Source organism: Mauremys mutica, chromosome 3, assembly GCF_020497125.1.
Source record: "Mauremys mutica isolate MM-2020 ecotype Southern chromosome 3, ASM2049712v1, whole genome shotgun sequence".
Classification (NCBI taxonomy): domain Eukaryota; kingdom Metazoa; phylum Chordata; order Testudines; family Geoemydidae; genus Mauremys; species Mauremys mutica.
The window spans coordinates 105,476,914-105,504,107 of NC_059074.1; the positions used below are offsets into that span (position 1 = coordinate 105,476,914).

The 27,194-nt window shown below is 40.7% G+C and overlaps 1 protein-coding gene across 5 annotated transcripts in view; it reads right to left on the reverse strand.

Annotated features, from left to right (window-relative positions):
• NHSL1 (NHS like 1) overlaps window positions 1-27,194 on the reverse strand; it is a 242,955-nt gene that overhangs the window by 6,662 nt on the left and 209,099 nt on the right. For 2 of the 5 annotated variants that reach the window (XM_045010880.1, XM_045010883.1), the window contains exons 4-7: window positions 20,506-20,698; window positions 14,133-14,264; window positions 739-4,179; window positions 42-171 (exon numbers count right to left, since the gene is read on the reverse strand). In XM_045010880.1, coding sequence (XP_044866815.1) covers window positions 42-171; window positions 739-4,179; window positions 14,133-14,264; window positions 20,506-20,698 — 3,896 coding nt within the window. The remainder of the gene's footprint in view (window positions 1-41; window positions 172-738; window positions 4,180-14,132; window positions 14,265-20,505; window positions 20,699-27,194) is intronic. The other 3 variants (XM_045010882.1, XM_045010884.1, XM_045010881.1) reach the window with 2 other exon arrangements.

Consider the following 27,194-nt stretch of genomic DNA (forward strand, 5'->3'; position numbering starts at 1 on the left):
GTTAGTGGATGGAGCAATACCGACAGCAACTTCCGCAGTACCTGTGAATGGCTGCAAACAGATCCTCAGTAGTTCTCGGTCTAGCTGGCGTTGCCACCTCTTCACTCCCTGCCCTGTAACTGTTGCTTGGCAGTGATGAATTATTTGTTGTGTCTGTCTCAAACACCTCAGCTAATCAGAAGGAATAAAAAAATACAGACAGACAGGCTGTCACCGGAGTCCCAAACTGCACATTATCTGCTAAAACACCCCTCCATATTCTTCACTACAGTAAGTGAAACATTGAAGGGATATACTGAACATACCATTTTCTCACTATTTCTCTGATTTCACAATAATTTTTTTTTGAGGGAACTGTAGTGTCTGAAATGCCTATGTTTGTTTACATATACACAGCACAAAATTAAGTTTTAAGGGGTTTTTTTAGGGCTTCAATTAAAACTAGTCACCAAAATTCTTCACACTAACCAGGTTTTCCTAGGATTTTTAAAAGAGATGATGCAGTTAATAAAACACTGCTTGTATCTCCACTGCTTTTCTGACTAAAGGTTGAGACGGAGATAGAGAATCTTTATCAGAGATTAATCCGAGCCCTGTTATTTTCCTTACGATTTTTAGTCTAGTATCACATCTCCCTTTCTGTGGATGAAAATTTGAATGCTATCACACTTCCCCCAGCCCCCACCATCAGTAAACTAGCCCCTGCTACACCTGAAGGATAAAAGAAGACAGCCTTACCACTTTCATCCTCTTGAGATAGATGTCTGTCAGTATTACTGCTATCGTCTCCATTGCTGTCTGAACTACTTCCTTCATCCAAAGTGGTCTGCTGCTCCTGCTTGGGAGCTTCTTGAACTGGTGATGCAGCAGGCTGTACCATACAGACATTGGTTTCCACTGTTTCAAAGAAGGTGGAACCAGCAGCTCCTCCCTCAGGAACCAATCTGCCCGAGTCCATCTCATTGGAACTGAGTCCATCTGTAAGACAATTTTTTGCTTCTTCGCAATGTGCAGTCTCTCTCCTAGTTGGACTTGATGTGCCTCTGACAGGATCACTCACGTTAGCTATTTTCTCTGCTGTAAAATCTAGCTGCGGAGGTGGCACAATGAGGAACAGTTTGGGCTTCTTCGAAATAGGGGGTGGCTTCTTGTTTGGTGATATACCCTGGTTCTTGTTTGCAGACCCTGATGGCACCTGAAACGGTGTATTAATAAGGCCAGTGTGAGATTTTTCATTCTGCACAGGAGACTGAGGTGCTTCTTCAATATTTGTTCCTGATACATCAGCTTCAAAGGTTTGTATTAGACCTGCTGCATTTCCAGGTTTTTGGCCACTGCTGATCTCAGGTGCACTGTCACTGAGATCTGGAAGTGAGCTCTGAGGAGAAGTTTGAATTAAGTTTTTGAAGGAAGGACTATGAGTTTTCATCTCTTCATCCAGGCTGTTACTAAGCCTTAGTGAAAGAGATGGTTTTAGAGAAGGCTGTGGTGAGAAAATTACAGTTGCTTTTTCCTGAGAGTTGGCTTCAGAAATAGATCCAGCTGATTGTTCAGTCTGTGCGCCTGTACATTTTTTCACAGACCTCAGTTGTACCGTTTGCAGTGCTTTGGTGGTTATTAAGGGCATCACAGGCCTACTGCAATCCTGCTTGTTGGCTGGCTGTTTCACTGCACTGTAGCCAGAATCATCCTGATTAAATTTCTTAGAATATCGTGTGGATTTAGTTGCATCTTGTGTCAGTTTGGGGTCAAGAGGTGGTGCTGGTGGAGGTATTACATTGGGGAAAATGGAGGAAGAAGGGGATGGAAGGGGAGGAGAAGGGGCAGAAAAAGGACTGAATGATGTTTCCTGTGGAGGAGAAGGAAACCATGGACCACTCAGGGGAAAGGAAGGATTTATAATAGCTTCTGGCGGGGGTGGGGGGAAGCTGGGAGAGGCTGGTAATGGAGGCAGATCCATTCCATCTGCTGGGGCAGGGGGCGGAGGAGGGAGAGAATGATCAGGGGAATGTGGAGGTGTCAGAGGTGGAGGACCAGCAGTATCAGGAGGGGAGGTCAGGGCTGGGTCCAGTTTCTTCATGTTCACACTCCCTTCAGTAGATGTATTGGAAGAAAGAGAAGTGGAGGATGAAGAGACGGATACTGAAGATAGGAGAGAAGATTTTCTCTCAGGCACTTTCGGTTTCAACTTGGGTTTCCCATTTGCTGGTGACATGGATTTTAAAAACACGGGCACTGGAGTAAGTGCTGTGGGTGTATTTGATTGACTAGAATACCCACTGGATGGTGATGTGACTCTGTGAGACTTCTCTGGAGAAGTGTTCTTTGGTTTGGCCAGTCCACTGGCCACTTGGGGCATAGAAGCCCTTGAGCCCTCACTGAGGTGGCTGATGCTGTAATCATTGAGGCTGGCTGTCGTGCTTGCAGAACGAGCCACTGGGCATTTGAACTGATCGTCTGGCACCCCAGCACAGTCACTGTAGTAACCCCACTGGTCAGCATACTCTGACTTGATGCTGCTTGTGTCACTCTGTGATGGAGTGACAGTACAGAGAGAGTACATATTTGGAGCTGTTGTGGACATCATGCTGCTACTTGCGCTGACAGAGCTCTGGCTGCGAGAGCGCAGCACCCAGGGATCCTCATAATCACTGCATGGACTTTGGGATGGGGAGCTACCATTTTTGCACTGAAGGTTTAACTGCAGTGAATGCTGGAGGGTAGCGATTAGTGTTTCATCAAGTACCTGTCCGCTGGACTGGGGTTTTTTTTTGGGGACCCTTCTGAGCGAGTCTGTTCTGGATGGTGGAAGAGGTGGCTTCTTTGCTTTTTTCAAAGATATGTTTCGTATGAGGGATTTGTCACTGTTGCTTGACCGCTCGTCTTGATTTTTCTTCTCATTTCCATCAAAAACATTAATCACACTGTGCCTGGGGTTTCCAAAACCATTATTACTATTGCATAGTTTACCTGACTTGAGTCCAGAGTCCATATGCATGGTAGTGTAGTAGCCGTCATGGTCCACTGAATACAGAGAACTTGAATCTTCTTTGACAGAAGTCCTCTCTAGACTGCTGCTACTCACGTTGCTTACAGGAGTGGAATAACCTGCCGTGGCACAGGTTGGCTTGTGGGAGGGAGTCTCATCATTTTCTCCAGATTTGTATACCCAGTGCTCTGTGCTGTTTATACTGTTGCTTTGTGATCTGTCCCCTGAAAAACTGGATTCACTCCTGCCATCGCTATCCTGGGAGTGGCCTGGGAAAGGGAGATTGTTTCTACAGCTATAGCTCATACTTTGGGATGTATTCTGCACATTTCCTGGAGTGCTGAGAGATACTGCTGAGTCACCAAGGGAGACCATCATGGTAGCATTAGATGAGACAGTGTCTGAGGTCTGGGAGTGGCGTGTTGAGCTGCTCTCACTCCAGTTACCGCTAGAAGAATGGTGATCTTCTTTCATGCTTACTGCATTGTTGGCAACAGGACTGTCTCTTGGTTTTGTGTAGGAAGATGAGCTGGTGATTTTACTATCCAATGGTCCAGCACTCTGGGTGGTATGAATCACAATAACTTCTGAAGAGGATGATATCGTGGCATTTGGTATGATGCTGGTTGCATATGTAGCATGAGGAGAGACCACACATGCTGGGCTTGCAGCTTTTTCACTCTCATAACTTCTCACCTCTTGGGACTTTGGCCTTGGCAGTGTCCCAGTCCTAGGGTTATTCCTCATATGGACCACACTATTATCAACCTGCAATTTGCATATCTGGTGTGACAAAGTGCCAGTGATGTCTTCTGCCTGGTTAGAGATGCTCTGCCTTTGGTCTAGTGACTGCAGAGACACTCTTGCTCCAGGTCGAGGCAGGCTATGAAAACCCATGTCGTTATTTAGGCGAGAGGCAAATATAACCCCAGCGGAATCACTCATCACAGACATGTTTCCAGATGAGCTGGAGAACTGTGACATCTGGGCCGCAATCCCTTGTCCTTTCTGTGCTCGTATTCTTCTCACTGAAGGGGGCACAACTTTGACTTCTTCTGTCTGGCAGCTGGTGTCCTTGGTTTCAGATCTCTGTATAGCAGAGCGGTAGCTGTCTAGTCTCCCTAGTGTGGAATAGTGATCTGGGACATGCATCGAATGCCCACGGAAGTCACTTTGGCCAGTGCCAACTGCTGGGATCAAAATAAAACAACAATTATCCCTCAAAAACACAAGTACTTCACTATTTTCGTGTTCTTATTAATGTAAAAGACATCATAGGTCACATTCATTATTAGGTCATTGTTCCCTTTGCCCTTGGAGGTTATACAGCTGTGGAGAGATGTTCGTGCCTTCTGAAAAAACCATGCAGTACCAACAAACTCTGCTTATGCATTGTATATCTTCTGCATTTCTCTTCCCATTTTCTTTATTACAAGGGACTGTTTGCTTATGGAATCTTGTGTGTTCCTACTGCTTATTCCACATCACATCTTCTATTTATGACATGATAATAATTTCCACAGCAACCCATAATAATACTGCACGACTTCCAGAAGGGAAGCAGCAGGAACAGACAAAAGCCTGAGAATGGAAATCTTGGTTCTGTGCTAACATCTTGGGAAACAAAGAATAAGGAAAAGGAATTATTAAAAAAAATTAAAATCTGCAAAACTGTTTCTAAACACTATTCTCTTCAAAGTCCTTCAGAAGGCACCAGTATCTCTTCAAATCTTTGTGTGGGCTAAAGAATTAACAGTGGGAGTTGCTGTATCACAAATAAAGCAAATGTTTAAAGAAAGCAATAAAAATAATATATTACTTAAATCTGTAAAGGATTAAATACCATTTCCCGTTGGAATTATTTTGTATCTACAGTAAAAGAAAAGGGGAGGAGAGGAGGAGAGAAGAACCAAGAAAACTAATTCAACTGATGATCTTCCAATGCACAGCACCATCAAATACCCGCATCCTTTATTTAAAAAGCAAACAGAGATGTTGAAGACCGCTGTGCTTCCTGTTTATGAGGCAAATACCATAGCCAGGGGTAAACAGACTTGGAGAACAAAGGATGAAGAATGTATTAGATCACGATATATTATCATAGTTATTTATTATTTGAATTACTGTAGGACCTAGAAGCCCTCTATACAGCTATTACTAAATCAACAGAAAGGACCATCAGGTTATTATAGATTTATCTCTTCATAGGTCTTTGTGCCAAGAAAAAAACCCACCACCATATATATTGTTCTTTAAACAGCATTTAAAACTGGACTGGAAGGGCTCTTAATCCCCATTTCAGTTGTGCTATTACAGTAAATTGCAAACAGAAGAGGCAGCAGAGGAAAGAGTTTGTCTACACTATGTTTTAAAACCCATTGCAGTGAGTCTCAGAGCCTGCATCTACAGACTTGGATTCCTGCTACGGCATTAAAAACAACTGGAACGGGGGAAAGTGATTGTTTTAAAACTCCTGCCTGCAAGCTGCTCTCAGAAATGACCCAGTGGCGTGTCTGAGTTGGCATCCTCTCCCACTACCTGCCTTCTTTCTTATTTGCTAAACACAACTGGATTCGTAGAAGAAGTGTTTTCCCCATTCAGTTTTAAATACAGTTTAAAGCACGTTCAATTATTCTTATTCTTGGCATCTATCAGAGTGAAAAGGGGGAGGAGGAAAGGGTATTGCTTGGGGGTGATGCTTCTAAAGGGAAAGCAGCACACAAAAGGCTGAATTTGTTTTACTTTTTTCAAGACAAAAAAGTAAACTTTAAGCCATTTTAAGCCCATTTTGTTTGCTTGTGTGTAGATTCTTCTGCTCTCATGAAAATGCAGAGTTTTTCTGCTTCAGCCAAGGGAATGAGAAATGAAAATTCTAAGTACATGAGCCTATCAGAGCAGACAGACTATAGCAGTCAATTAAGGTACAGATTTGAATAATTAGAGTCTAGTTATTGAGAGAGCCATATAATAACAATAATCATATTTTTATTATTTGAATTTCTATTACAGGGTCAGGTTCCTGTTTTGCACAGTGCTATAAAAACACAAAGGTAGACATCACAAAGATCCCTGCCCCTGTGATGTGACCAGGTGACAATTATTATTAGCCATTTAGAGATAAGGAATTTGTGTATTACATAGAGAAATAGCAGTTGCGATTTGACAAAAAAATAAGTGGACAGAATGTAGAAAACTGTGTGAGAATAAACTGCAGTTATGCATCACAGTAGGTATACCGTATCTTTGCATTCTGACTGAGAATTACTTTTCTCTGTGTGTGTGTGTGTGTGTACACACACACACAGAGAAAAGTCTATATATATGTAAGCTAAATTTGTTCCTCTACAAAAGCAACTTTTAAAAATACATGGAGACACACTTCACATTTGTTTAAAATGTTACACATAGGGAAACTAAATATTCAGCATAATAGTACCATTCACAAAGCAGGACAACACCAAAGATTTTGACCCAAGACAAGAAGCTGAGAATTTTAGAGTGTAAGTAACTGGGACAAATTTATTTACTGTAAATATGCATGGAAATTTTAAGCTGATTGGAACAAAACAATGTCAGGACAATTTAGGGCCTAATCTAGCAGTCCTTATGCACATGCAAAGAGTGCAAAATTTGACTCAAGGTAGGTAAAACTTCAGACCCCAGTATTGCAATCAGATCCCTTGCAGAGCCCCGTGACTTCATTGAGGATCCACAGTTCTAACAGGCAACCAGTGTGCAGCCCCAGGGAAATCAGCGGCACTCTATGTAGGTGCAAGGGTCCACTCACATAGCTATAGTTGATGGATAAGGGCCTTAAATTGTAGGCTAATTGTTTCAAGTAATATATTCTGAAAAGTGTCTTGTTTTGTTTTTAAAGAGAACATAACATTGAGGTTTTAAAAAATTTCTGTTAAAAAGAAATTGTGAAATTGCATTGGTCTATTTCTGTCCTCAGATGAGTGCACAACTCCCTTTGAAATCAATGGAAGTTGTGAGCCCTGTCTAATTGCACAATTATGTACCTGTTTCCAGTTCCATTTCTTGTACAGGGACAACAGAAACCTGCAGGGAAATCAGTGGGAACTCACTGCGCCTCTCTGGGCTAATCCCAGCTTGGTGGAACTTTGGAGGAATTTTTTTTTTTTTAATTGTTTCCCAGTTTGTTTGGAATTCCTCATCGAATGCCAGATTGTCTCTTACACACTCTTCTGAAGGCTTTCCAAAAATTCTTAACCTGAACTGCCTTTGCTGCTATAGCTGCTGGAATGTGTATTGTTCAGCAGCAGTTTCTGAGGAAAACCTCAAACCATTAATTGAATATTAAATTTAGAAACCTTTGATCTAATAACAGGTTGAAGTTATGTCTGCCACTACACCAAATGCTGGAAAAGAATTTGAGCTAAAAGCCCATCTGGTTGCAGAGGTGTTTAAGTAGACATCAGCAATTTTTTTACAGAAATGAAAATTGAGCTACAGATGTTGCACAAATGCGGTTGAGAATAATCATCATTATGTTTGGAGTTTTAAAATGGTGGTATCTAGCACAGTGGCTTGCTGATTAGTGCTGTGCACTACCACGTGAGAGACCTGGGCGTAGTATCTTACCCATTAAACTGTTGCCAGGCTGGTAATTACTGGGACTACTGAACAGGCAGCTAAATTAGGGCACAATTTAAGAGCAAAGAGAGAAAACTGAATATCTGAGTCAAGATGGGCTCATATATTTATAGGGTTCCAATCAGAAGTGCTGGACTCAGTTGACCTGGGACAGGTTTACAAAGGTAAATACCCGTCACATGACAGAGATCAGTATCCCCTGACTTTAGTGGCTACTCCATCTTGCCACTGTAGATTAATCATGCAGATCTGAGAAAAGAGTTTGTCTTTAAGTCCCTAGGGTTGGATGAAATGCAGCTGGAAGAGAGAGCCTCATGCTACTCTGCAGTGATTACTCTGACAAAGAGCAGCAACAGTTAATTGAGGATCATCACAAGGCGGGTTTTACCCTGAGGTAAAACAGAGTGCAAATGGAAGGGATGGATAGGAGAAAAAGGAGTCGTATTGTTGTTACAAAATATTGTGTTTGTTTCAACCAATATATAAGCAATCTCTCTTTCCAAACCTGCGGTGTCTGGCTGCATCATTATTTCTAGAACATGCACTTCTCACTTATGCTTCAGACATGTTCATGAACTTAGCCCAACTCATGCCCTACTACTAGGCCTTCTCCAAAGGTGGGAAGCTGGGTAAAGGAATGGTGCATGTGCAGTGCCAGCACTATCCCTGTTATCACATGTGAGCAGCCTGACTCACTTCCTCCTCTATGTTTTCCCCTAGCACTTGCACAAGTATAGAATATCTACACAACAAAAATCAACTTACAAGTATTTGAATTTGCACTGGGTGCTCCATAAAGCATCTGTGACATTTGATAGGGGGGAAAAAAATCCCACAAAATCCTACAATACTCCACAGAACTGTCAGCTAAAAGTGTTGGATCCTTGTACACATCACTGCTGCCTGAAAATATGAGTGTTTAATGGATGAATGTCTACTGGATGGGGAATCAAGACAGCTTTGGTTCTGTTCCTTGCTCTGCCACTGATTCAACAGCTGACCTTGGGCATAGTCATTATCCTTAACCTCTCTGTGCTTCACTTGCCCCATCTGCAAAATGGGGATAATACTTAGTTGCCTCCTAAGAGTGTTGTGATTAACTGTGAATTCATTAGTGTTTGGAATGCTCTTCATGACCCTCAGATGAATGGTACTACAGAAGTGCAATGGATTAAGCCCAAAACCAAGTATCTCAATGACATTCAGAAGCTGCAGCCTTATTAGAAATACCACCAGTGAACAGCACAAATGCCCAATGACCCTAAAGGAAATAATATCCTCTCTGAGGACTACGTGGGATATGTATAGAGAGAGAGATTGAGAGACCACCAGGATTTGAAATCCCATGGCTTGAGTTGCCTGACACTGGCATGGAATCTATACATGTCTGTAGAACCTAGAGTTATCTGGAGTTCTAGCTGAGAAGGCAGGATAAGCTTCCTGCAAACCAAAAATATTTCTATAAGTATACAGCAATTACTTGGGCTCAGGAACTTGGTGGAGTTAGCTGAATCCCTCAGGAAACAAAACACCTATGGATTTACTTATTAAAGCCTAGTATCATTTGGGGTCATAGCTGCTCAAAGTTTTCTGAGATGATTACTTGGGACTTCACAAGAATTGTTTCCTCTCAGCTGTTGTTTACAAGACAAAGCTCCAACTATGAGAAGTTAAAAAGTGACAGTTGGAACATTTATGGATGGTTGGTGAGAACCAAGTGATGCGATCTGTCCTACCAAAAAGCAGGTGCCGAACGATCATTCTGGATTCAGCTGTCAGACATCCATCCTGACCACTGATAGGTTGTCACAAACAGATTTGGTGTTTGGGGACCTATCAGGAAGCAGATGCTAGAGATAGGAGCCAAAGAAAAGCATCTGACTTCAATTCTGGCCCTTAACACAACTTCCTTAAAAAAAAAAAAAAAGGGGGTAGGGGAGGTTATTGTGAATAAAACCCCAGGACATTCAATTGGACCTTATGTTAAGAAGAGTTGTGAAAGCTGTTACTGAAGATGTGATGTGAGAACAGTGGTAATGGACAGAATGGTATGCTTAGAGTGGTCCCTGTCCCCGCCCCCCTCCCCCGGACCAGAACAGGGACGAGGCTAGCTGCCAGGCTGTTAGGAGGCAAAGAATCAGAATGTGCGTGGAGCCTGACAAAAGGGGGGAGGAGGAGAAACAAGCAAAGAAAGGATCTCTAAAGCAATTTCCTCTACTCAACCTATCCCTTTTGGGATGAAGAAAGACCTGCTTTGCGTCTAGTAATGGAGGATTAGATGTGGTTCCTGCTATAGGACTGGTGCAGAGATATAGGGAGGGAGCGTAGGGGACCTAGAGCCTGGAATAATTGAAAGAAGTAACCCGTTGGAACTGCTCTGGTGCAGGTTTATGGGGAAAGCTTATCTGCAAGCAAGACAGCTTCAAGTCTTGGTAAAGGCAGCATTGGATCAGGTTAGGCTAGATCCCTGATAAAGAAGTCAGTACAGAGTAAGTACATAGTAAGTTAAGTAGTACTGTAAAAATGTGAAAAAAAGTTGGTGTCTTTGGTCCAGTCCATAGCCTAGAGGTATAGGAAAAGAAAGGTGAACTTTACAAAGAGCTGAAAAGAGGGGGAGGCTTCCAGAAGATCCTCCCTGCTACCGGCCCTTCTGTAAGAGAAAGAGGGGAATGTTCTTACTTCCTGACAGGTGCAACTCAGATTCACCAGTTCCAAAAAAGGTACATCCTGACATCCAGAGAAGAGTTAGAGTGCGATAAAGGAAAAGATGATGGAAAGCAGCTGCTTTAGTAATGCCACATCCAGGGGAGAGAGAGAGAGAGAGAGAGAGAGAGAGATGTCCCTCGTCTACATTACAAATGTATGTCGATATAACTACGTCACTCAGGGGTGTGGAAAGGCCATACCCCGAGCAATGCAGTTATACTGACTTAATTCCTGCTGTAGACAGCGCTATGTCATGGGAGGGCTTCTCCTGTCAACATAGCTGTTGCCTCTTGGGGAGGTGGAGTACCTGCCCTGACAGGAGAAGCTCTCCTGTTGGTGTAGGCAGCGTCTTCATTAAGGGCTACAGCGGCGATGCTGCAGCGCTGTACATGTAGACAAACCCTTAGTGAAGCTAAGTCATGCAGGTACATCCATTTGGAGCATTAGTCCCTGACTTTCTTGCCTTTTCTTTACTCTTGTTCAAATTCTGCCCCACAGAGGCTAAGTTTTATGGTTTCTATGTAGTTGATGCAGATAATTTAGAGCTATGTATGAATAATCAAGAGTGTGTTAGTGTCTGTAGAAATTTAACACCCATTTCCCCCCCTTTTTGTTAAACAGTTTTAAGAGATGCTACTGTTCAGCAACAGTATTGTATAACACATATAAAGTTAGTCCCTTTGCAGTTTCTAGGGGGTATCTCTAAATTGTTAGGGGTCTAATACTCTGAATCTGGCCAGTGTGGATATGAGAACAAATACTTTACTGGACAAGTGAAGGGCCATCATTTATAGAGCACCTTTCAAGCAGGAGGATCTCCAAGTGCTTTACAGACTATGTACACGGATCACTTTGCTCATCGCTGAAATGGCAAAAGGGCAACACTCCAATGTATGCTAAAATATGAATATTTAAAGATATTTTTAATTGGGATTTTCATGGGTGCAATTAATGTTCCCTTTTAGAATATGTGGTTAAATTCCAATGGCATCAAAGTCACTATCTACACCAAAACTGCTGTGTTCATATACATCTGACAAAGACTTTTGCTATATTTTGTCTTTATTCGTCAAAAGAAAACAGAGAAACAGGGAAAACCCCAACATTTCAGCCTTATAGAGTCTTCTCCAGCTCCATAACAACGAACAAAAATAGTCCACTGTGGTAAGAGATTTGAGGTTCTCTCATATTTCTGTTTCCTTTTGAAGAACAAATAAGATGTAACAAGTCTGCTATGGGTTGATTATTTAACCTGTGCATGGCAACTCTGATGTGTCCAGAGATTTCAGTTCTTGTATAAACATGGCCATTCACAGCAATGCTTTAGTGAAGACATGAAGAGGCACTTATTCAATTGAAACCACAGGGAAAATATAGATAGGCACAATGTAATTGCTTTATTTGGATTTGATCTGGGTCCACATTCCAACAAAATGAGCCATGGCATGTTTAACAAGAAGTTTGCTTTGAGATAGGGTTAGGGAAACAGAATGGATTACATGCATATATGGCAAGGAAGCAGTGTGGCCTAATGGACAGAGCACCGGAATGGCACTCAGGGAACCTGGGTTCTTTTCTCAACTCGTATTGCTGGGTGACCTTGGGCAAGTCACTTCACCTCTCTGTGCTTCAGTTTCCCCATCTGCAAAATGGGGATAATGATACTGACCTACTTTGAAAAAAGTGTTTTGATATTTACTGTTAAAATTGTATACGTGCTAGGCATTAAGGGGGCAACAATAGCTCCTAGGGAATCCCCCTACCGTAAATTTGCTCCCTATGTGGTGCAGAACTGCCACAATGGCTCTGTGAAGCTAATATAAGAGCTCCCAGCACAAGAGCTGTGGCTGTGCTCTGCCTAACCTGACGTAGCAGACAGTCCATAAGAAGCTGTTGCAGCCAGAGCATAGATTAGCAGCCCAGAGGTTACTATAGCTTAAGCAAGGGGCCAAACAAATTTCCAGACAGCCTGAGAAAATGCAGGGAGTGAAAGAGGATTTAAAGTCACCTTTTACTCCTGCCCCTTCTGTTTCTGTGTTCAGCACATCACAGAAACATAAGAACAAAGAATCAGGCCCACAAAATCTGTGGTCTCATTTCTAAAAGTAGAACCAGCAAAAGGCAACCTTCGTTTAAGACACTTGTGGAAGATTTCTGCATAGTACAGATGCTATTTATTTATTTCAGCTAGTAAATGATAATTATTTTAGATGGTAAAAATAAATGCATAAAATGTGCACACATATCCAGAGTTTTGGTTTTACATGATATGCAAAAGACCACATCCTCCACACAGTGCTTCCTAATTGGGTTGCCACTCATTTCAGAATTCACAAATCCAACTTTTCCAGGTCTGGTTTGCATCCTACAAGCCTAGCATTCAGGACATTAAAAAAATCTCAAAATCATTATAGGTAGAAAACGATGTCATTTCATCACGACATCAAAAGGTGTTGTAATATAAAGTTGCCATGTGAAGATTCAATACAGTGTTATGCTGTGTAAATCCTGCTTGGTAGCAAAACGAAAGGTGAGATTCCCGTACTGGGACATTGTTTCATTATGGATTTTGAGGGAACAGCTCTATTTACAGCACCACTTTGTACTGCACCTGGGTTTCCCTGTAGGTCTCCCATTCAAGTATTCTATAAGCCTGACCCTTCTTATGTCAGAAATTGGGACAGATGAGCTTGCTTTGCCCAATTTTAAACCTACTCAGTCTCAAACATCATAAGTTTTGTGTTCTGCTTGGGAGACTGAAAAATGGAGTGGGGAAAAATGGAAGAATGAGGAAAAAATGGGTGGAAAAAATGCCTGAGGGAGTAAATCTAAAGGAAGAATCAACACATGAGATTTTACCATATGTATGGCACCCAGCTTGCACTACCTCCATTTTTTGGAAATTCTTATAACTTTAATATAGAATTACTGGAGTCCCTCCCTTTGGCTAAAAAATTATGATTTAGAAAACTCAATTCTCTTTAAAACAGGAAAAAACATGGATTTAAATGACTGGGAAAATAAAGATTTGTTTACTCAGACTAGTTTTATAAGCCTTTAAAAAAAGTTTAAAAGGGTTTGCCAAAACCCAGAGTGTCACCACCGTCAAACATCCCTAATTTATTAAATCTGAAAAAGATCACAACCCTAAATAGGGTGGTTGCCACTGACTAGAAAATTGTTCCTCTGGATCATGCAAAAGAGTTAAACATCAGGACACTGAAGTGTTCTCATTAAACATCTAGTTAATCTACTACTAGATGTCTAGTCTATGTCAAGCATGATCAATGAGATAGTTAACAATGCTGGCATTTAAGAGGTCACAATTAGGTCTGAACTACACTGGAGGAAGTGGATGACTCTTTGGATAGTTTTGTTTCAGTGTGAGAGGCAGCAGATCCAGTAAGACAACTATTAATTGGTTGACACTGGTAATGCATTCTTCACAAGTAAAATGCCTAAAGACTTCATTTTTATTTAAATGGTTACTTATATTCTGGAGCAAAGGGCAAAATCTGTAGGAAGATTCTAAATGCATGGATTTTACATCCCTGCAGATTTCTATTGTCCCAGTACACAACTTTTTCAAATAATGTGTTCCCCTCAATTGACTGAAATCAGCAAACAAAGAGCTTTAATTTCCAGCAGAAATTATTTGGCTTGAATTAACATGCCTTTTGCAATAGGGCACACATTTATTTGGAACTTTAATAGGCTATCAGACTGTATTGGCTACATGAGCACTGGTAAATGTTATTAGTCAAGTAATGGTAAGCAGTGAAGATGAATAGTGACGGAATACAGTTCTGATGAGCCATACCTAGCTCCTTTTGTATGTTGTCAGGGACTCCTGTAATAGTCTTTCTCCTTTTGACTTTCTTCGGCCGTCTTACCACAGTGTCTGTGTAAATTAGAGACCGCCGAATGCTGGCTTGGCGGTCGAAATTCTCCCCTAATGTGTAGTAGAACAAGCAAAGCAACATTACTTTCAAGCACGCTGACATCATGCACTTTCTTCCACTAGCTCATTGTAGAAATGAAAAAAAGGCATTAATAAATGATGTTAGCTCAGTTCTACAGTGAGGATATACATTGAAGGAAAAGATACAGCATATCGTCACCATAAGGCTTGAGGAACATATACATTATAGAAAGGTACATGGTGTATGATATTTTGACTCCTTAGACCTAATTCAAATCTGACTGAAGCAAGTGCCATTCCACTAAAGTCATCAGGTTTTGTTTGTTTGTTTTTTGGGGGGAGGAGATAGCAAATTTGATTGCTGCCTGAAAATGAAAGACTAACTCTGTTCATTTAGGAACAGACTGTGTGATGGCAGGACTAATGCTAGCTTCCTCATGCAGCTTCACTAACGCATCTAAACCTTGATCTGTAATATTTTTTTTCAGTCTGAGCATTCGGAGCATGATTTAGTTAGGGATTGGTCCTGCTATGAGCAGGGGGTGGGACTAGATGATCTCCTGAGGTCCCTTCCAACCCTGAGATTCTATGATTCTATAGCAAACATTGCCAAAGCAACGGTATCCAATTTGTATAGTTATTTCATGATGTGGGTAAATGTCCATTGGTGACCAAGGTGAGACCAAACTAATTTTCCTTGTGATCTCAACTATATTTCAATCCCAATCTCCATAAGTAAAAGGCCAAAAAGTATTAATAAAACTATAATATTGGTTACTATCAAACCTTTATAAATGGAACATTCAGAACGAAGAACTCGTGTCTATCAGAGTGCATTACTGAAGAAAGCCTTATAGTGACCATGTACTGTATCATAATGGGACCCAGCAGCAGCACCCTTCCAGTTAAGGTTGAACAGATTTTCTTTAGAAACTCACTTTTTAGGGGTTCACAACTTGGCCATTTTAATTCCCACTAAGATCAAACATGGCTTCTGAATTATCAGCCAAGTTAATTTCCTCCCCTAAAATTAGATCACAGTGCTCAAACTCTGTTTTTTTTTAATTTAAAAAACACAATTTTTAAAATACAAATTCACTTTGGATGAGTTTAAGCACTTTTAAATCTACCCTAATTTGGGGGCAGAGTTTTAAAAACTGAGATGCTGTACACACTTGAGCACGTGTATTCTCTTGCTGCCTTCTAAATTTTTCTTTAGTAATTTAAAAAAATCAATGGCCAAATTATGTACCTCAGAAAAGTGACTACTGCACGTCCACAGTAGCTAACGTACTTCTCATACATCTTTCTCCTGGTTTCCTTCATATCACTGTGTGTCATACAGATAGTGTGGATAATACCATAATTTCTACAACACTTTACATTTCAAAAGATTGTGTGCAGACACCTGAAAACACAGGACTAATAACTGTAGCAGTTCCATTCATCATATACAAAGGTTATGACTAAATATTAATGGATCATTGTGTCCCAATGTATAGCATTCGTGCTAACCAAAATCTTTGCAACTGTAACAGTTCATCAATTTCATCTCAATTTTTAGAGTTCTACTAATTAAAGAGTAAGACCATATTTAAGTAGGGGTAAATATGGCTTTAAATACGGTCATATTTAAAGTAAGGGGCATTCCCCAGGATCTATGATAGATAGGCCCCAAAACATTGTGGCAGAATGTCTACTTTTAGAGGACACTACTACTAGTCTAATGGTATGTCTACACTGCAATGAGGTGGTGTTATAACAGCACATATAGGCATACCCAAGCTACCTCATTAAAAATAGCAGGGTAGCCAAGGCAGCATGGATTAGCCACTCAAGGACATACACAAGTCCCGGGCAGGCTTGTTGAGTGGCTAGCTCATGCCACCATGGCAACACTGCTATTTTTAGCAAGCTAGCTCATGTATGGCAATCACATGTCCTGACTGGAGCACAGACATACCTTGCAGGTATGTCTACACAGCAAACACACACCTGGGGCTGCCCTGGGTCAGCGGGCTGGGGCTGCAAAATTGCTGTATAGATGTTTGGGCTCAGACTGGAGCCCAAGCTCTGGGACCCTGTCAGAAGGGTGGGTTCCAGAGCCCAGGCTCCAGCCTGAGCCCAAACATCTACACAGTAATTTTACAGCCCTGCAACCAGAGCCCCGCGAGCCTGAGTCAGCTGACCCAGGCCAGCCGTCATAGGCGCCGACTCCGTGGTGGCTGTGGTAGCCCCACCAGAACCCCTCCCCCCTTCCCCTAGTGCCTTCTGCCTGCTAGCAGGCCCTGCCGATCAGCGCCTCCCCTTCCCTCCCAGCACTTACCGCCTGCCACGGATCAGCTGTTTTGCAGCATCAGGAGGTGCTGGGGGTGAGGAGCGAGGGCGCAGTGCGCTCGGGGGACAGGGTGGAACTGGGAAGGGAAGAGGCGGGATGGGGTGGAGTAGGGGCTGGGCCTGGGCGGAGCCGGGGGGCACCCCCCCTGGCAGATTAGAAACTCAGCGCCTATACCAGCCGTGGCTGTGCTATGGGTCTTTTATTCCAGTGTAGACATACCATAAATGTTATGAGATGCTGGGACCCTTATTGCTTGAAGGTTCAGGATCATTTGTTAATCCAGCCTTCAGATGAACAACTAACACTTCTACCCACATTATGATAGGTCCAAAGAGCTGGATGGAACTATCAATAGCAAGTTGTTTTTTTTTGTTTCTTCAAAAATTTCTTCTTCCATTTAAAAAACAAAACAATTGCACACCACACAAGACAGTGGGTTCTGAGGAAATTAGAATGCAAAACAAAAAAAACAAAAAAAATATAATCACAAATCCTCCAGAATAAAATACAATTTTAATTGGAATTTAAGAGAATTCAAACAAGGAAATCCTCTGTTGATTAACACTGCCACTCCATCCTCGTTTGCCTTATTCTGCCTTTGATTTTGCAGTATGGATTATGTACCACATGAAAGTCACTATGTTAATTATGGATCCAATCCCACAACCATTACTCATGCAGCCAGTCTTTGGTTTAAATGGGACTACTCTTGTGAGTAAAGGCAGTAAGAAAAGGCCCAAATTTATACTGATTTGTATGGATGAAAAATGTTAAGGACAATGAAGAATGTTAGGGTCAAAGAGGCCGCATTAACAAACCAAGGGCTTGTCTACACTTACCAGGGGATCGACGAGCGGCGCTCGATGCATCGACCACAGATCACTCTCCTGTCGACTCCTGTACTCCATCGGATCGAGAAGAGTAGAGGGAGTCGACGGAAGAGCGTCTCCCGTTGACATCGCATAGTGCGGACCCCGCGGTAAGTAGATCTAAGCTACATCGCTTTGAGTTATGCTATTCACATAACTCAAATTGAGTAGCTTAAATTGAGTTTTCCCTGTAGTATATACAAGGCCTAAGTTAAACTAATCAAATCAGGATCTTTCAGTCTTATTTTGACCACTGTTTGAGGCTAAAATACATATTTATCAGGGTCTATTAAAAATATCTAAAAATATTCATTTTTGTTCTTAATGGTTTAAAATAAATGTCCTTTGATGTCCTCACTGAAGTCTGTGAGTCTTACTTGTTAATTCATGGGACACAAGGTCAATAGGCGCATGCTTAGCTGCTTTGCAGAATCAGACCTTTGCTTTTCATTCTTCCCCTTGCTTATCCTACCCATCACCACCGGATACTTTTACAGCTGGAAAATAGTCCTAGAAAACCCACTGCAGCAGACACCACTATATGTCTCTTGATTAAAATGTAGAACGTGCTGTAAAAGCACTTGCTGGCCACCACTCCATCACTAAAAAATGGAGCAAAATCACTTGTGGAACGAGCTCAGCCCATTTAGCCTAAAGACAGAATCCATTTCCAAACTTGGATGTCTAGTCAGCAGCTTCTCAGCCTACTGCAATGACCATGCATCTTCAGACCAGCCACCAGATTTGTAATACTAATGTGTTAATTGCAATCTGTCCCACTGAAGAGCTAAACTGCCAGAACACCGTCATGTGGTGCACACCCCAGTAAGAGGCCTTGTAACTTATTCATTATTAATGCACTTTCAAAAATGCTTTCAATTTTCAAAAGCCACTTCTTGGGTTAATATTTTATTTCAGTCAAATAGTAATGAATAGGGATTTCTGTCTCATTTCTGTGCAAACAACGTAAGAGTCACAAGTTATTAAAAAAGAGCAAAGTGTCGGAGAAAAACTCAGTTCTCACTTTTTCGTTTGGGTGCAGCAGAGTCAGATACTTTATTCTGTTTAGCAGCTACAACAGGGAGAGAGTGCACTAGGACATAGGGCATAGGACATAGGACAAAAGCTGCTATGTATGTTGAACAGCAGGGCTTAAAGAGTGGCACAGAACAAAGTTTTCATTCTGCATTTTTTTTCCTCCCCCATATAAGTAAATTGAATATAGGAAATTTATAAAACAAAGTTATGCTGGGGGAAAGGATGAATTTTTTGAAACCTGTATTAGACTGCAGCAAAAGATAGATCCCCTTCATTACGGCACTCAATTCATTATTTTTTAAGTAGCACAGTAATAATTTCAGAGACCAGGAAACCTTATGGTTCATGTAGAGTAGTTTACATACCTAACAGTAATTTTGCTTTCCTCTAATCACTTTCATAGCCCCTTACTATCACTTATATAAAAGGAATAGAGTGCAAAACAAGCACTTCAAAGAAAGCAAGGTTTGTTATTCAACTTGATGAAATTACAAGGACAATTTGTACAGATTCATTAACATTTCCAATACTGTATAGCTAAATTAAACCCATGGCAGTTACTTGATCTCTTATCTTTTTATTCTTCCCTGCCCCCTTCTTTCCATCTGTTTGTCTCCACTGTACATTTGCAGTACACAGAGGTCATTACTGTGAACTGCAGATTACTCAATTTATAAGTATGTTGTGCTCCTGCTGTCACAATATCTAAGCCATGCTCAGACTTATTGATTACGGCAGATAATCCATTGTTCCCATAACACCACCTTCTGCACCTGTGTATCCTATATTTCCAAGATAATGCCAATTGGTCTGCAATACTTCAGTGTTGAATTTGTGTTGTTAATTAGAAACATTTCATTATTTTCTGGTGTCTTCTTTTAATGTCCATGACATTTTCTCTTGATTTGCAGATTTCTTTGTAGTGTTCATTATTGGCCTGAAGTTGTATAAAATTGTAAAATTTCACCAATGGAAACATTCAGCACTAATTCTATGCGGTTCTTTCACAAAATTATATTAATAAAAAGGATGTGTATTAAATAGTTATTAGTAATCAAACAGGAGAGGTGAACACCCCATCTTAATAAATTATTAAACAAAATCAAATATCACATGCTGTTGAGTACAATATAATGGTAAGCTTGGAGTCAAATGGAAGCCATGTGAGGTTTGAAATAAGTCAGATACTGAATTTCTTCCTGTTTCTGGCATCTAAACATAAACACACATCCTGAACAACCTATAATATACAAATCTTTATAATATTCAGACACAAGGAAAAATTAAGTGATGATTTAATCTTTCATGAAAGTTCTAATTTGGGATACACCAAAAACTTTTCTGGGTCTAGCTGATTTTCAGCAGTGTAACTTCCATAGTCTTAAATGGGAATTATGCACCTAAAATCACCCACAATGTTTTTTTACATTTAGGGTCAATATATTACTGATCTACAGAAATATGGAATACATATATACAAAGGGAAATTTCCTCCCAAGAGCCATAAATATAAGCAGCCCAACAACTCTTTTTATATCCTCACCCATATACTTTCCCTGTAAGCCTCTTGCCATCAATAATAAAAGGTTTTTTTTATTTAAGGATTTTATATATATATATATATATATATATATATATATATATATATATTCCAAATGTTGAAACTCGCCCACTTTGGGGACAGAAATCTTTTGATAACCTCCCTTCCATAAATTCTTAAGATAAAATCCTGAAAATCATTGCCAAATGTAATTGGTATCAATTTTCCCATTAGATCTCATCGATTTTTATTCTGTTTTAAGACCATGCTGTTGGTTTCCTTCATTAAATTAAATGTCTGACTAGGGTTCACAAACCACTGTTTTGAAATAAAGGTGCAATAACTAGTATTTATTTCAGGTGATGTAACTAAATCATGTGCTTCAGGTAACAAACAAACAAACAAAACTGACTAGGGTTCATCTTTCGCCCTCCCCCACCCCCCAACCCACAGGCATTCTAAACACCACTGAAATTAAAAGCCTACCAGTTACATTAATAGGAACCACATCTGTTTGGACCGCTTGTGCTTGCTGTCGCATTTTCTCCTCTGGTGTTGGCAATGGAAGTGACTTGGTCCAGTTAGTTTGGGTGTTGATATCAGAACATTCATTTGAAACTGGTGTTCTAGCTCTCTTGATGCTAATAAGCTTTTCCTCTTCTGGGGAAGGGACTGAGCACTACAAAAAGAAATGTATACAACAGTATGAATTTCTTATAAGAAAAAAAAAATGTCAGGACAAATTGTGACAGCCTTACTGACAACGAACAGTATTTGACACTGCAAGCAGTCTCACTGCAGCCAGCAGGACTACTCGTGGAGCGAGATACTGCTCACAAAGAGTAAGGATATCAGAGCCTGCCCATAAAAAGTATGGTTTTTTTTATAAATGAAAACTTGTTATTTATCTAACAAAACTGCTCAGATTCAAGAGTATATGTTAAAGTAGCATGAGAAATGATCTTGAGCATGGCAAATGATAAAGTTATTTATTAACTGTATTCCGTTTTGCAGTTAAGTAGCAGAGGAGTAGCCGTGTTTGCTGGACTAAGAGTCCAGTGGCACCTTATAGACTAACAGACGTATTGGAGCATGAGCTTTCGTGGGTGAAATGCATGCATCCGACGAAGTGGGTATTCACCCACGAAAGCTCATGCTCCAATACATCTGTTAGTCTATAAGGTGCCACAAGAATCTTTGCTGATTTTGCAATTGTTATTCTGGGAACAACTGCATTATGCACTATCAGATTAGTTAACTTCCATGTTTGCCTCCTTGTATGCCTCTCTCAGCAATGTGCTAGCAAGGGACATCAGAACTGAGCTCCTGTTTACCTAGTTGTGATGTGCACAGTTTTAGCAAGAAGCCTGTTATGAAGAGACAGTTTTTTATGCAGCTCAGTGAAGCAAAGAACTAAAATAAAGCACAGGAGAGAAACCCTGACCCACCTCAGTGATGAGGAAAAAGGTATACATTAATAATACCAAGGAACAAAAACAATTAAGTTAACCACCACTGAATTTTACTAGGAAATCTAATTATTACCACGCTATCATAGGATTTGCATACCTTATAAAGTCATTCCTTGTTAAAGGACCATGCTTTGCCTCCATGCCGCTATTTGGGGGAGGTGGGCGGAGAACAACAAAGCTCGCACAGTATTTTCACTACCCAAAATTACTGTGCCAAAAAAAGGCTTTCGGCTGAGTGACATTTGTTTAGTGGTACTATCATTTGTTATAGTACATAAGCCAGATTCTGGGGCCACGGGTGGTGGAGAGGGGAGGAACGTAACCCCTTTCTGATGTGAATATACTGATGGCGTCAGTCAGACTAATTCCAAGGACAGTTGGACTGAGTACATGTGCAGAACAGAGGGCGCTGTGCACATCCATGGGCTTGGAGGTGAGGGTCAAGATCCCTGAACAGTTCGTCATAAATTCTCAGCTCTCTTCCCTGGAGCCAGGGAGGTTATCGTAGCCAACCCCAGTGACAGGGAAGGATAGAGAACTGGAGAAAAGTCCTTGTTTAGAAAGAAAAACAAAACATTTTGTAAGTGTTAGGAGAAGCTGTGGTGTTGATGGATCTTCCCTCTCTCTGACTACCATGCTTCAAGATACTCCCTCTTACATTTCTACTGACAACTGTGTTTCAGGACATTCAACCTGGGATGGTGTGCACCAATTCAATCCCTTTGTCATTCTGCCAGGTAAGAACAACCCCTTATTAGGGAGGCATTATCAAAAACTCGCTCTTCAATGAGGTATCCAATCACTGCTGCCCACTGCTATCATTCATTCCTCATAGCTTGACTGTCATATATGGAAGTGGAATCCGTGACTCTCTGCAGGTGCTTTGCAGCCTCTACTTATGGGCCAGGGGCTGAGGATTTGGGGAGATGTCTGTACAATATATATATATATATATTTTAACAGAGATTTAAAAAATTGTACTCAATTTTTCTAAAAAGTACAGTAGTATAAAAATGGTGTAGGCAGCTGTTGTGCTGCTTAATACATGGATCACAATCATCTCACTGTCCTGTTTTACTCCCCCCGCTTGTTGTATCCGATTCCCCACCACCACCATCTAGACTGTACACCCTTTGGGGCCGGGGCCACCTTTTTATGATTTGTTTGAACAGAGCCTAGTACAATGGGGCTGGGGCCTCTCGATGGAAATGATAAATGACACTAATAATACTGTATTTCCATGATATGGGAATATGCTTTGAAGTGTAGGATTTTCTTTATATTTCTCTATTGAATACTATATTGATGATCCTGGTGTATTATCTGATCTATGGACACTTCCATTCATATTTTAGAGGGGCCAAATACCAACTGTCTTAAGTTCATTAAGGGCTTGTCTACACTTACCAGATTGACGCTACAGCGATTGATGCATTGGCAGTTGATTTAGCAGGTCTAGTGAAGACCCACTAAATCAACTGCTGATCACTCTCCTATTGACTCCTGTACGCCACCTGATCAAGAAGAGTAAGGGGAGTCGACAGGAGAGCATCTCCTGTTGACGTTGCATAGTGTGGGCGCCGCAGTAAGTAGATCTAAGCTACATCCATTTGAGTTACGCTATTCACGTAACTCGAATTGCGTAGCTTAGATTGACTTTTCCCTTTAGTGTAGACAAAGCCTAAGTATAGTTTAGGGACCCAATCTTGCACAAAGCTCCATGGGCAGATTCTTGTGGCTATGCTCCACTGAAGCCAACGGGAATCACTTCATGCAGAGAACTGAGGTCTAAATTGCTTTAAAAAAATCTCAACCCTCAACAGATTTTTTTCCACCACTGAAGCTTTTAACAAAACTGCATGAGATAAACAATGGAGAAAAACTAACAAACACTATCACATAAGGAATGGCAGCTTGTATTCCATGTTTCAGCCAAATTTGGTTAAAAAAATATATGTATAGCTGAGGTATAATGGGTTTCTAATGAAAATGGCAAATGATCCTGAACTGTAAGTGGTGTTAACCTGTATTGTTACAGTACAATAGAACAGAAAGGAAAAATAGTGTGTGTGTTTGTTTCAATGGAGTAGTCAGAATCTGTTTGATGGTGAGTAACATTATTTCCAACCAGAGGTTTTTCTCTCTCCTTGGTTCATGTGCCAAGGGACATATTTGAAGCACAGTTTTGCCCTTTGTGTGTGGTGATAAGCTCCAGTAACCTACTTTTCCTCTGGTTGCTTGATACTGTCAGAATCGATAACTGTCACATTGAAACTATGTGGTGCTCTAGGTCTCAGCTGTCATCAGGCAATCACCAGGGGCTGCTCCAGTATGACAAGTGACAGAGATATTCAGTTAAGACGCTCGCCTTCTCTTTCAAGGAAATTACTCCGACAAACAGGGCACAGACAATATTTTTCTTCTAAATGAACCTGTTGTACAGTGGAGTGATCAGATGGAGGGGAAACAACAAAAACATCTAGAAGGAGAAAACAGTGGTGGAATCCTGATTATCCAAAGATCTGGGGCAACTGCCTACATTTTTCAGAAAAATCAGGATTCAGAAAATTAAGGGGGCCAAATGAGCAAACAAATATACAGGTGAAGATCCTTGTGAAAAGTGATTCAAAGCACTATTTGTGCCGACTGCAGCTAAAATGCTGTTTTGATGGAAACTGCTCTTTCAAGCTGGAGGACACATTTGTATTTCCATTAAAAGGGAGTTTTGGAAATTTGGTGCTTTAGGGGGTGGGGTGGGAAATCAGGCTCCAACTACAGATGATTTTTTCCCATTGTACTGGCTTCTTAAAGCACACAACTTCCCCTTCTTCCTATTCCTGCTCCCAGGATACTAACAGTGGTAGTGGTAGGTACTATTTGTTTACACTTTTCCACATCAGTGTACTGAAAAGGCATGACATTTACAAAGCTGTGCACAGATCACCTGCTGGGAAACAGCAGCCTGGGTCCATCTGCATTGAAATGGTTCATCTCTAAATTGGCCGCTTATGGGAGATACAGATTTCTTGCCAAATATGGAAGTAGGCTCTTTTAAATATTTCAAGGTCATCTACTTTTCTAGGCTAGTGCACACAGCCTTGTATGTAGATTAGATGAGTGACCATTCTAACTGCAGGAATATCTTTTATCAAATACGGCACATTACATCACAGTGGTAGTGCAAGGGGCAATACTACGAGATTATACTGGCCATATAGCACATCAGTATAGCCATAAACACAGAGTATTTCTGAAACAACAGAAAGCAACTTTCCCATTTTAGAATTGTAAAAATTCTCTGCTTCATACTGGCTTTTATTTTGGATCAATAGGGCCAAATTTCAAAGTATGGCTTCTAATTTGTAGGCACATATCTTTGCACGAGCTACTGCTTGAATGCTCAGTTTTTCATTGCACATGCAAATGATGAACTTGGACCATATACAATTTTTCATTGATGTGCGCATTGGACATTGTAGAAAAAAGTCTGAACTAAAACAGAGATTGAAGTGAGATCTCCCCCCTTGGAAAATTTGGCCTACAGGGAAATAGACTCAGAAAGGATGTTTCCTCTAAACTCTTCATCATTTTGTTGGGATTCTGTCCCTCAGTGTTCCCGTTACCTATAAAATGGTTTCTCTTCCTCAGAAGATTTATACTATTTGCTTCAAAGACCTTAACTGGCAACCGGCTCTAGGCTGATTATTTCACAGCATGTTCTGCCTAAATTCCCTGTTTACTCTTAATCTCCTAATAGAGACAGACTGCCTCCAAAGGTTTCTAGAAGGTCACCTGGAAGTCCTGTCTTCTCAGATAACAAATTAAACCTCTATAAACTTGCCCTTACAATAAAAAAAACCCTTGAAATGTCTATTCACCCTGCAACCATTTCTATGAATAAAACTCCTCTGAACAGATAAGCAAAACTGAGAACTAAAGTCTATGCAGAGCTTTGGATAAGAACAGAATAGCTTTCTATTCATGTATCTCATTGTCCTGTTTGCAGTTTCTTCTCCAGGCAAATACAAATGGCTTCAAGTGCTATTCTGTTTAATAATAATAATAATAATAATATAAAAAAACCCCACCACACAAACCAAAGGCCTTTACATTTCTTTCCTGGTCAATCCACAGTTTGTGTAACTACTCCATTTAGTTTGTATACTCCAATCTTTTTGGGATCACTGCTGCTTTCACTATGAATCTGCATTCAATTACATTAAATGTGTCATTTACTGGTCCAGCTAGTGGCAATCCTCAAATCCCTCTGAATCTGGGAGAATCCTCATTATTGATTATATATTTACCATTTTCAGTCTCACTTACCAACTTTGCTATTGGTATCTCAATCATTCACTTCCTATTATAAACAACATCTGAAACCAAACCACCTCTCTGTTGTAAGGCAAGGTGGCTGGAACTTCTTTTTAGGTACAGTTAGTATTTCTTACATTATTTATCTCAAGATGGACAACCTGGACAGACTTATCTCCAGTTTTCTTGACTAATTCATCAATCCCTTAGCCATTGCCCCTGAACTCTTATCACTCACTGTCTTGTTAAGGGAGGATTTTTTTGTGAGTAGAAATGACTTAGCTACCAAAAAACCATCAAGTCTTCTAGTATCTTCTTTATCTCCTTCTCTTTCCTCTGTTGCTACAGTGCTTCTTTAATTATTTCTGTGTATTAGAATTCTACCATTTGAACAATCTTTTGAAGAAAATGGGTGGGATTTCCAAACGTGCCAAGTGATTTAGAGGCATACATCCCTTAACTTTCAATAGGACTTATGCCTCTAAATCACTCTGGCCTCTTGAAACTCCCATCCAACATACACACATGAGCTTTCCTTTTGGACAGTGCCCTTCTGTTAATCTCTTCACTACATTATCTCCTCAGTGTCTTACGGTTTCCTAGCCAGTGCTCCTTATGACATTTTGTTTCTGCTATGCAGACACAACATCATCACAACTGCCAGCCTGCCACACCCTTGGGGTATTAAGAAGCAGGAAGCAATATAATGCAGGAGCTATGTCTCTCAAAGCAGTACAGGCCTCTCTTAGCCTGTATACACTGAAGGAAATTTCATCAATGAAGATCAATATTGTTACAAGAGCCAATTCAGGAAGTCCAGAGCTCTCACAAGTCACATCAATGTAGGGTTTTCAAAGGGGCCTAAGGCAGCTAGGCACCCAGTTCTTTGAGACTCCTTGGAAAACCCCAGCTTCAAATCTCAATTCCCATGTGTAAATACTATTAATAAATTTCTTTCCACCTATGATTTCTAAGGACCCCAACTGCTGCAGAATGCTGAAAAGAAAAGAGAACCAACAGCTCTGATGAGCAAAGTGACAAATATATATTTTCTTCCCCATTAACAAGCGGGAAATACTTTTTTCTACCCGTTTGTTGAAATAAAGGCACAGTGTGATGCATCTCTGAGTCCATGTACTCTGTGCAATCGGCATTCCTTATTGTCAAATCATGCTAGTCACAATATTTGAAAGCTTTTGATCACTAATAGAACTAGATGATTGTCATCAAATAGCCATTAAATAAAACACACTGCTCCTCGCAGAAGTTTAAAGAGAAGCGACTGTTAACAGGTTTGCAAAGGCGATGAAAATGTGTTAGTTTATCAAGTAAACAAAGGATCTGAGCTGCAGACAACTGAGCTAATGTGGAAAAAAAGGGCATGACTGG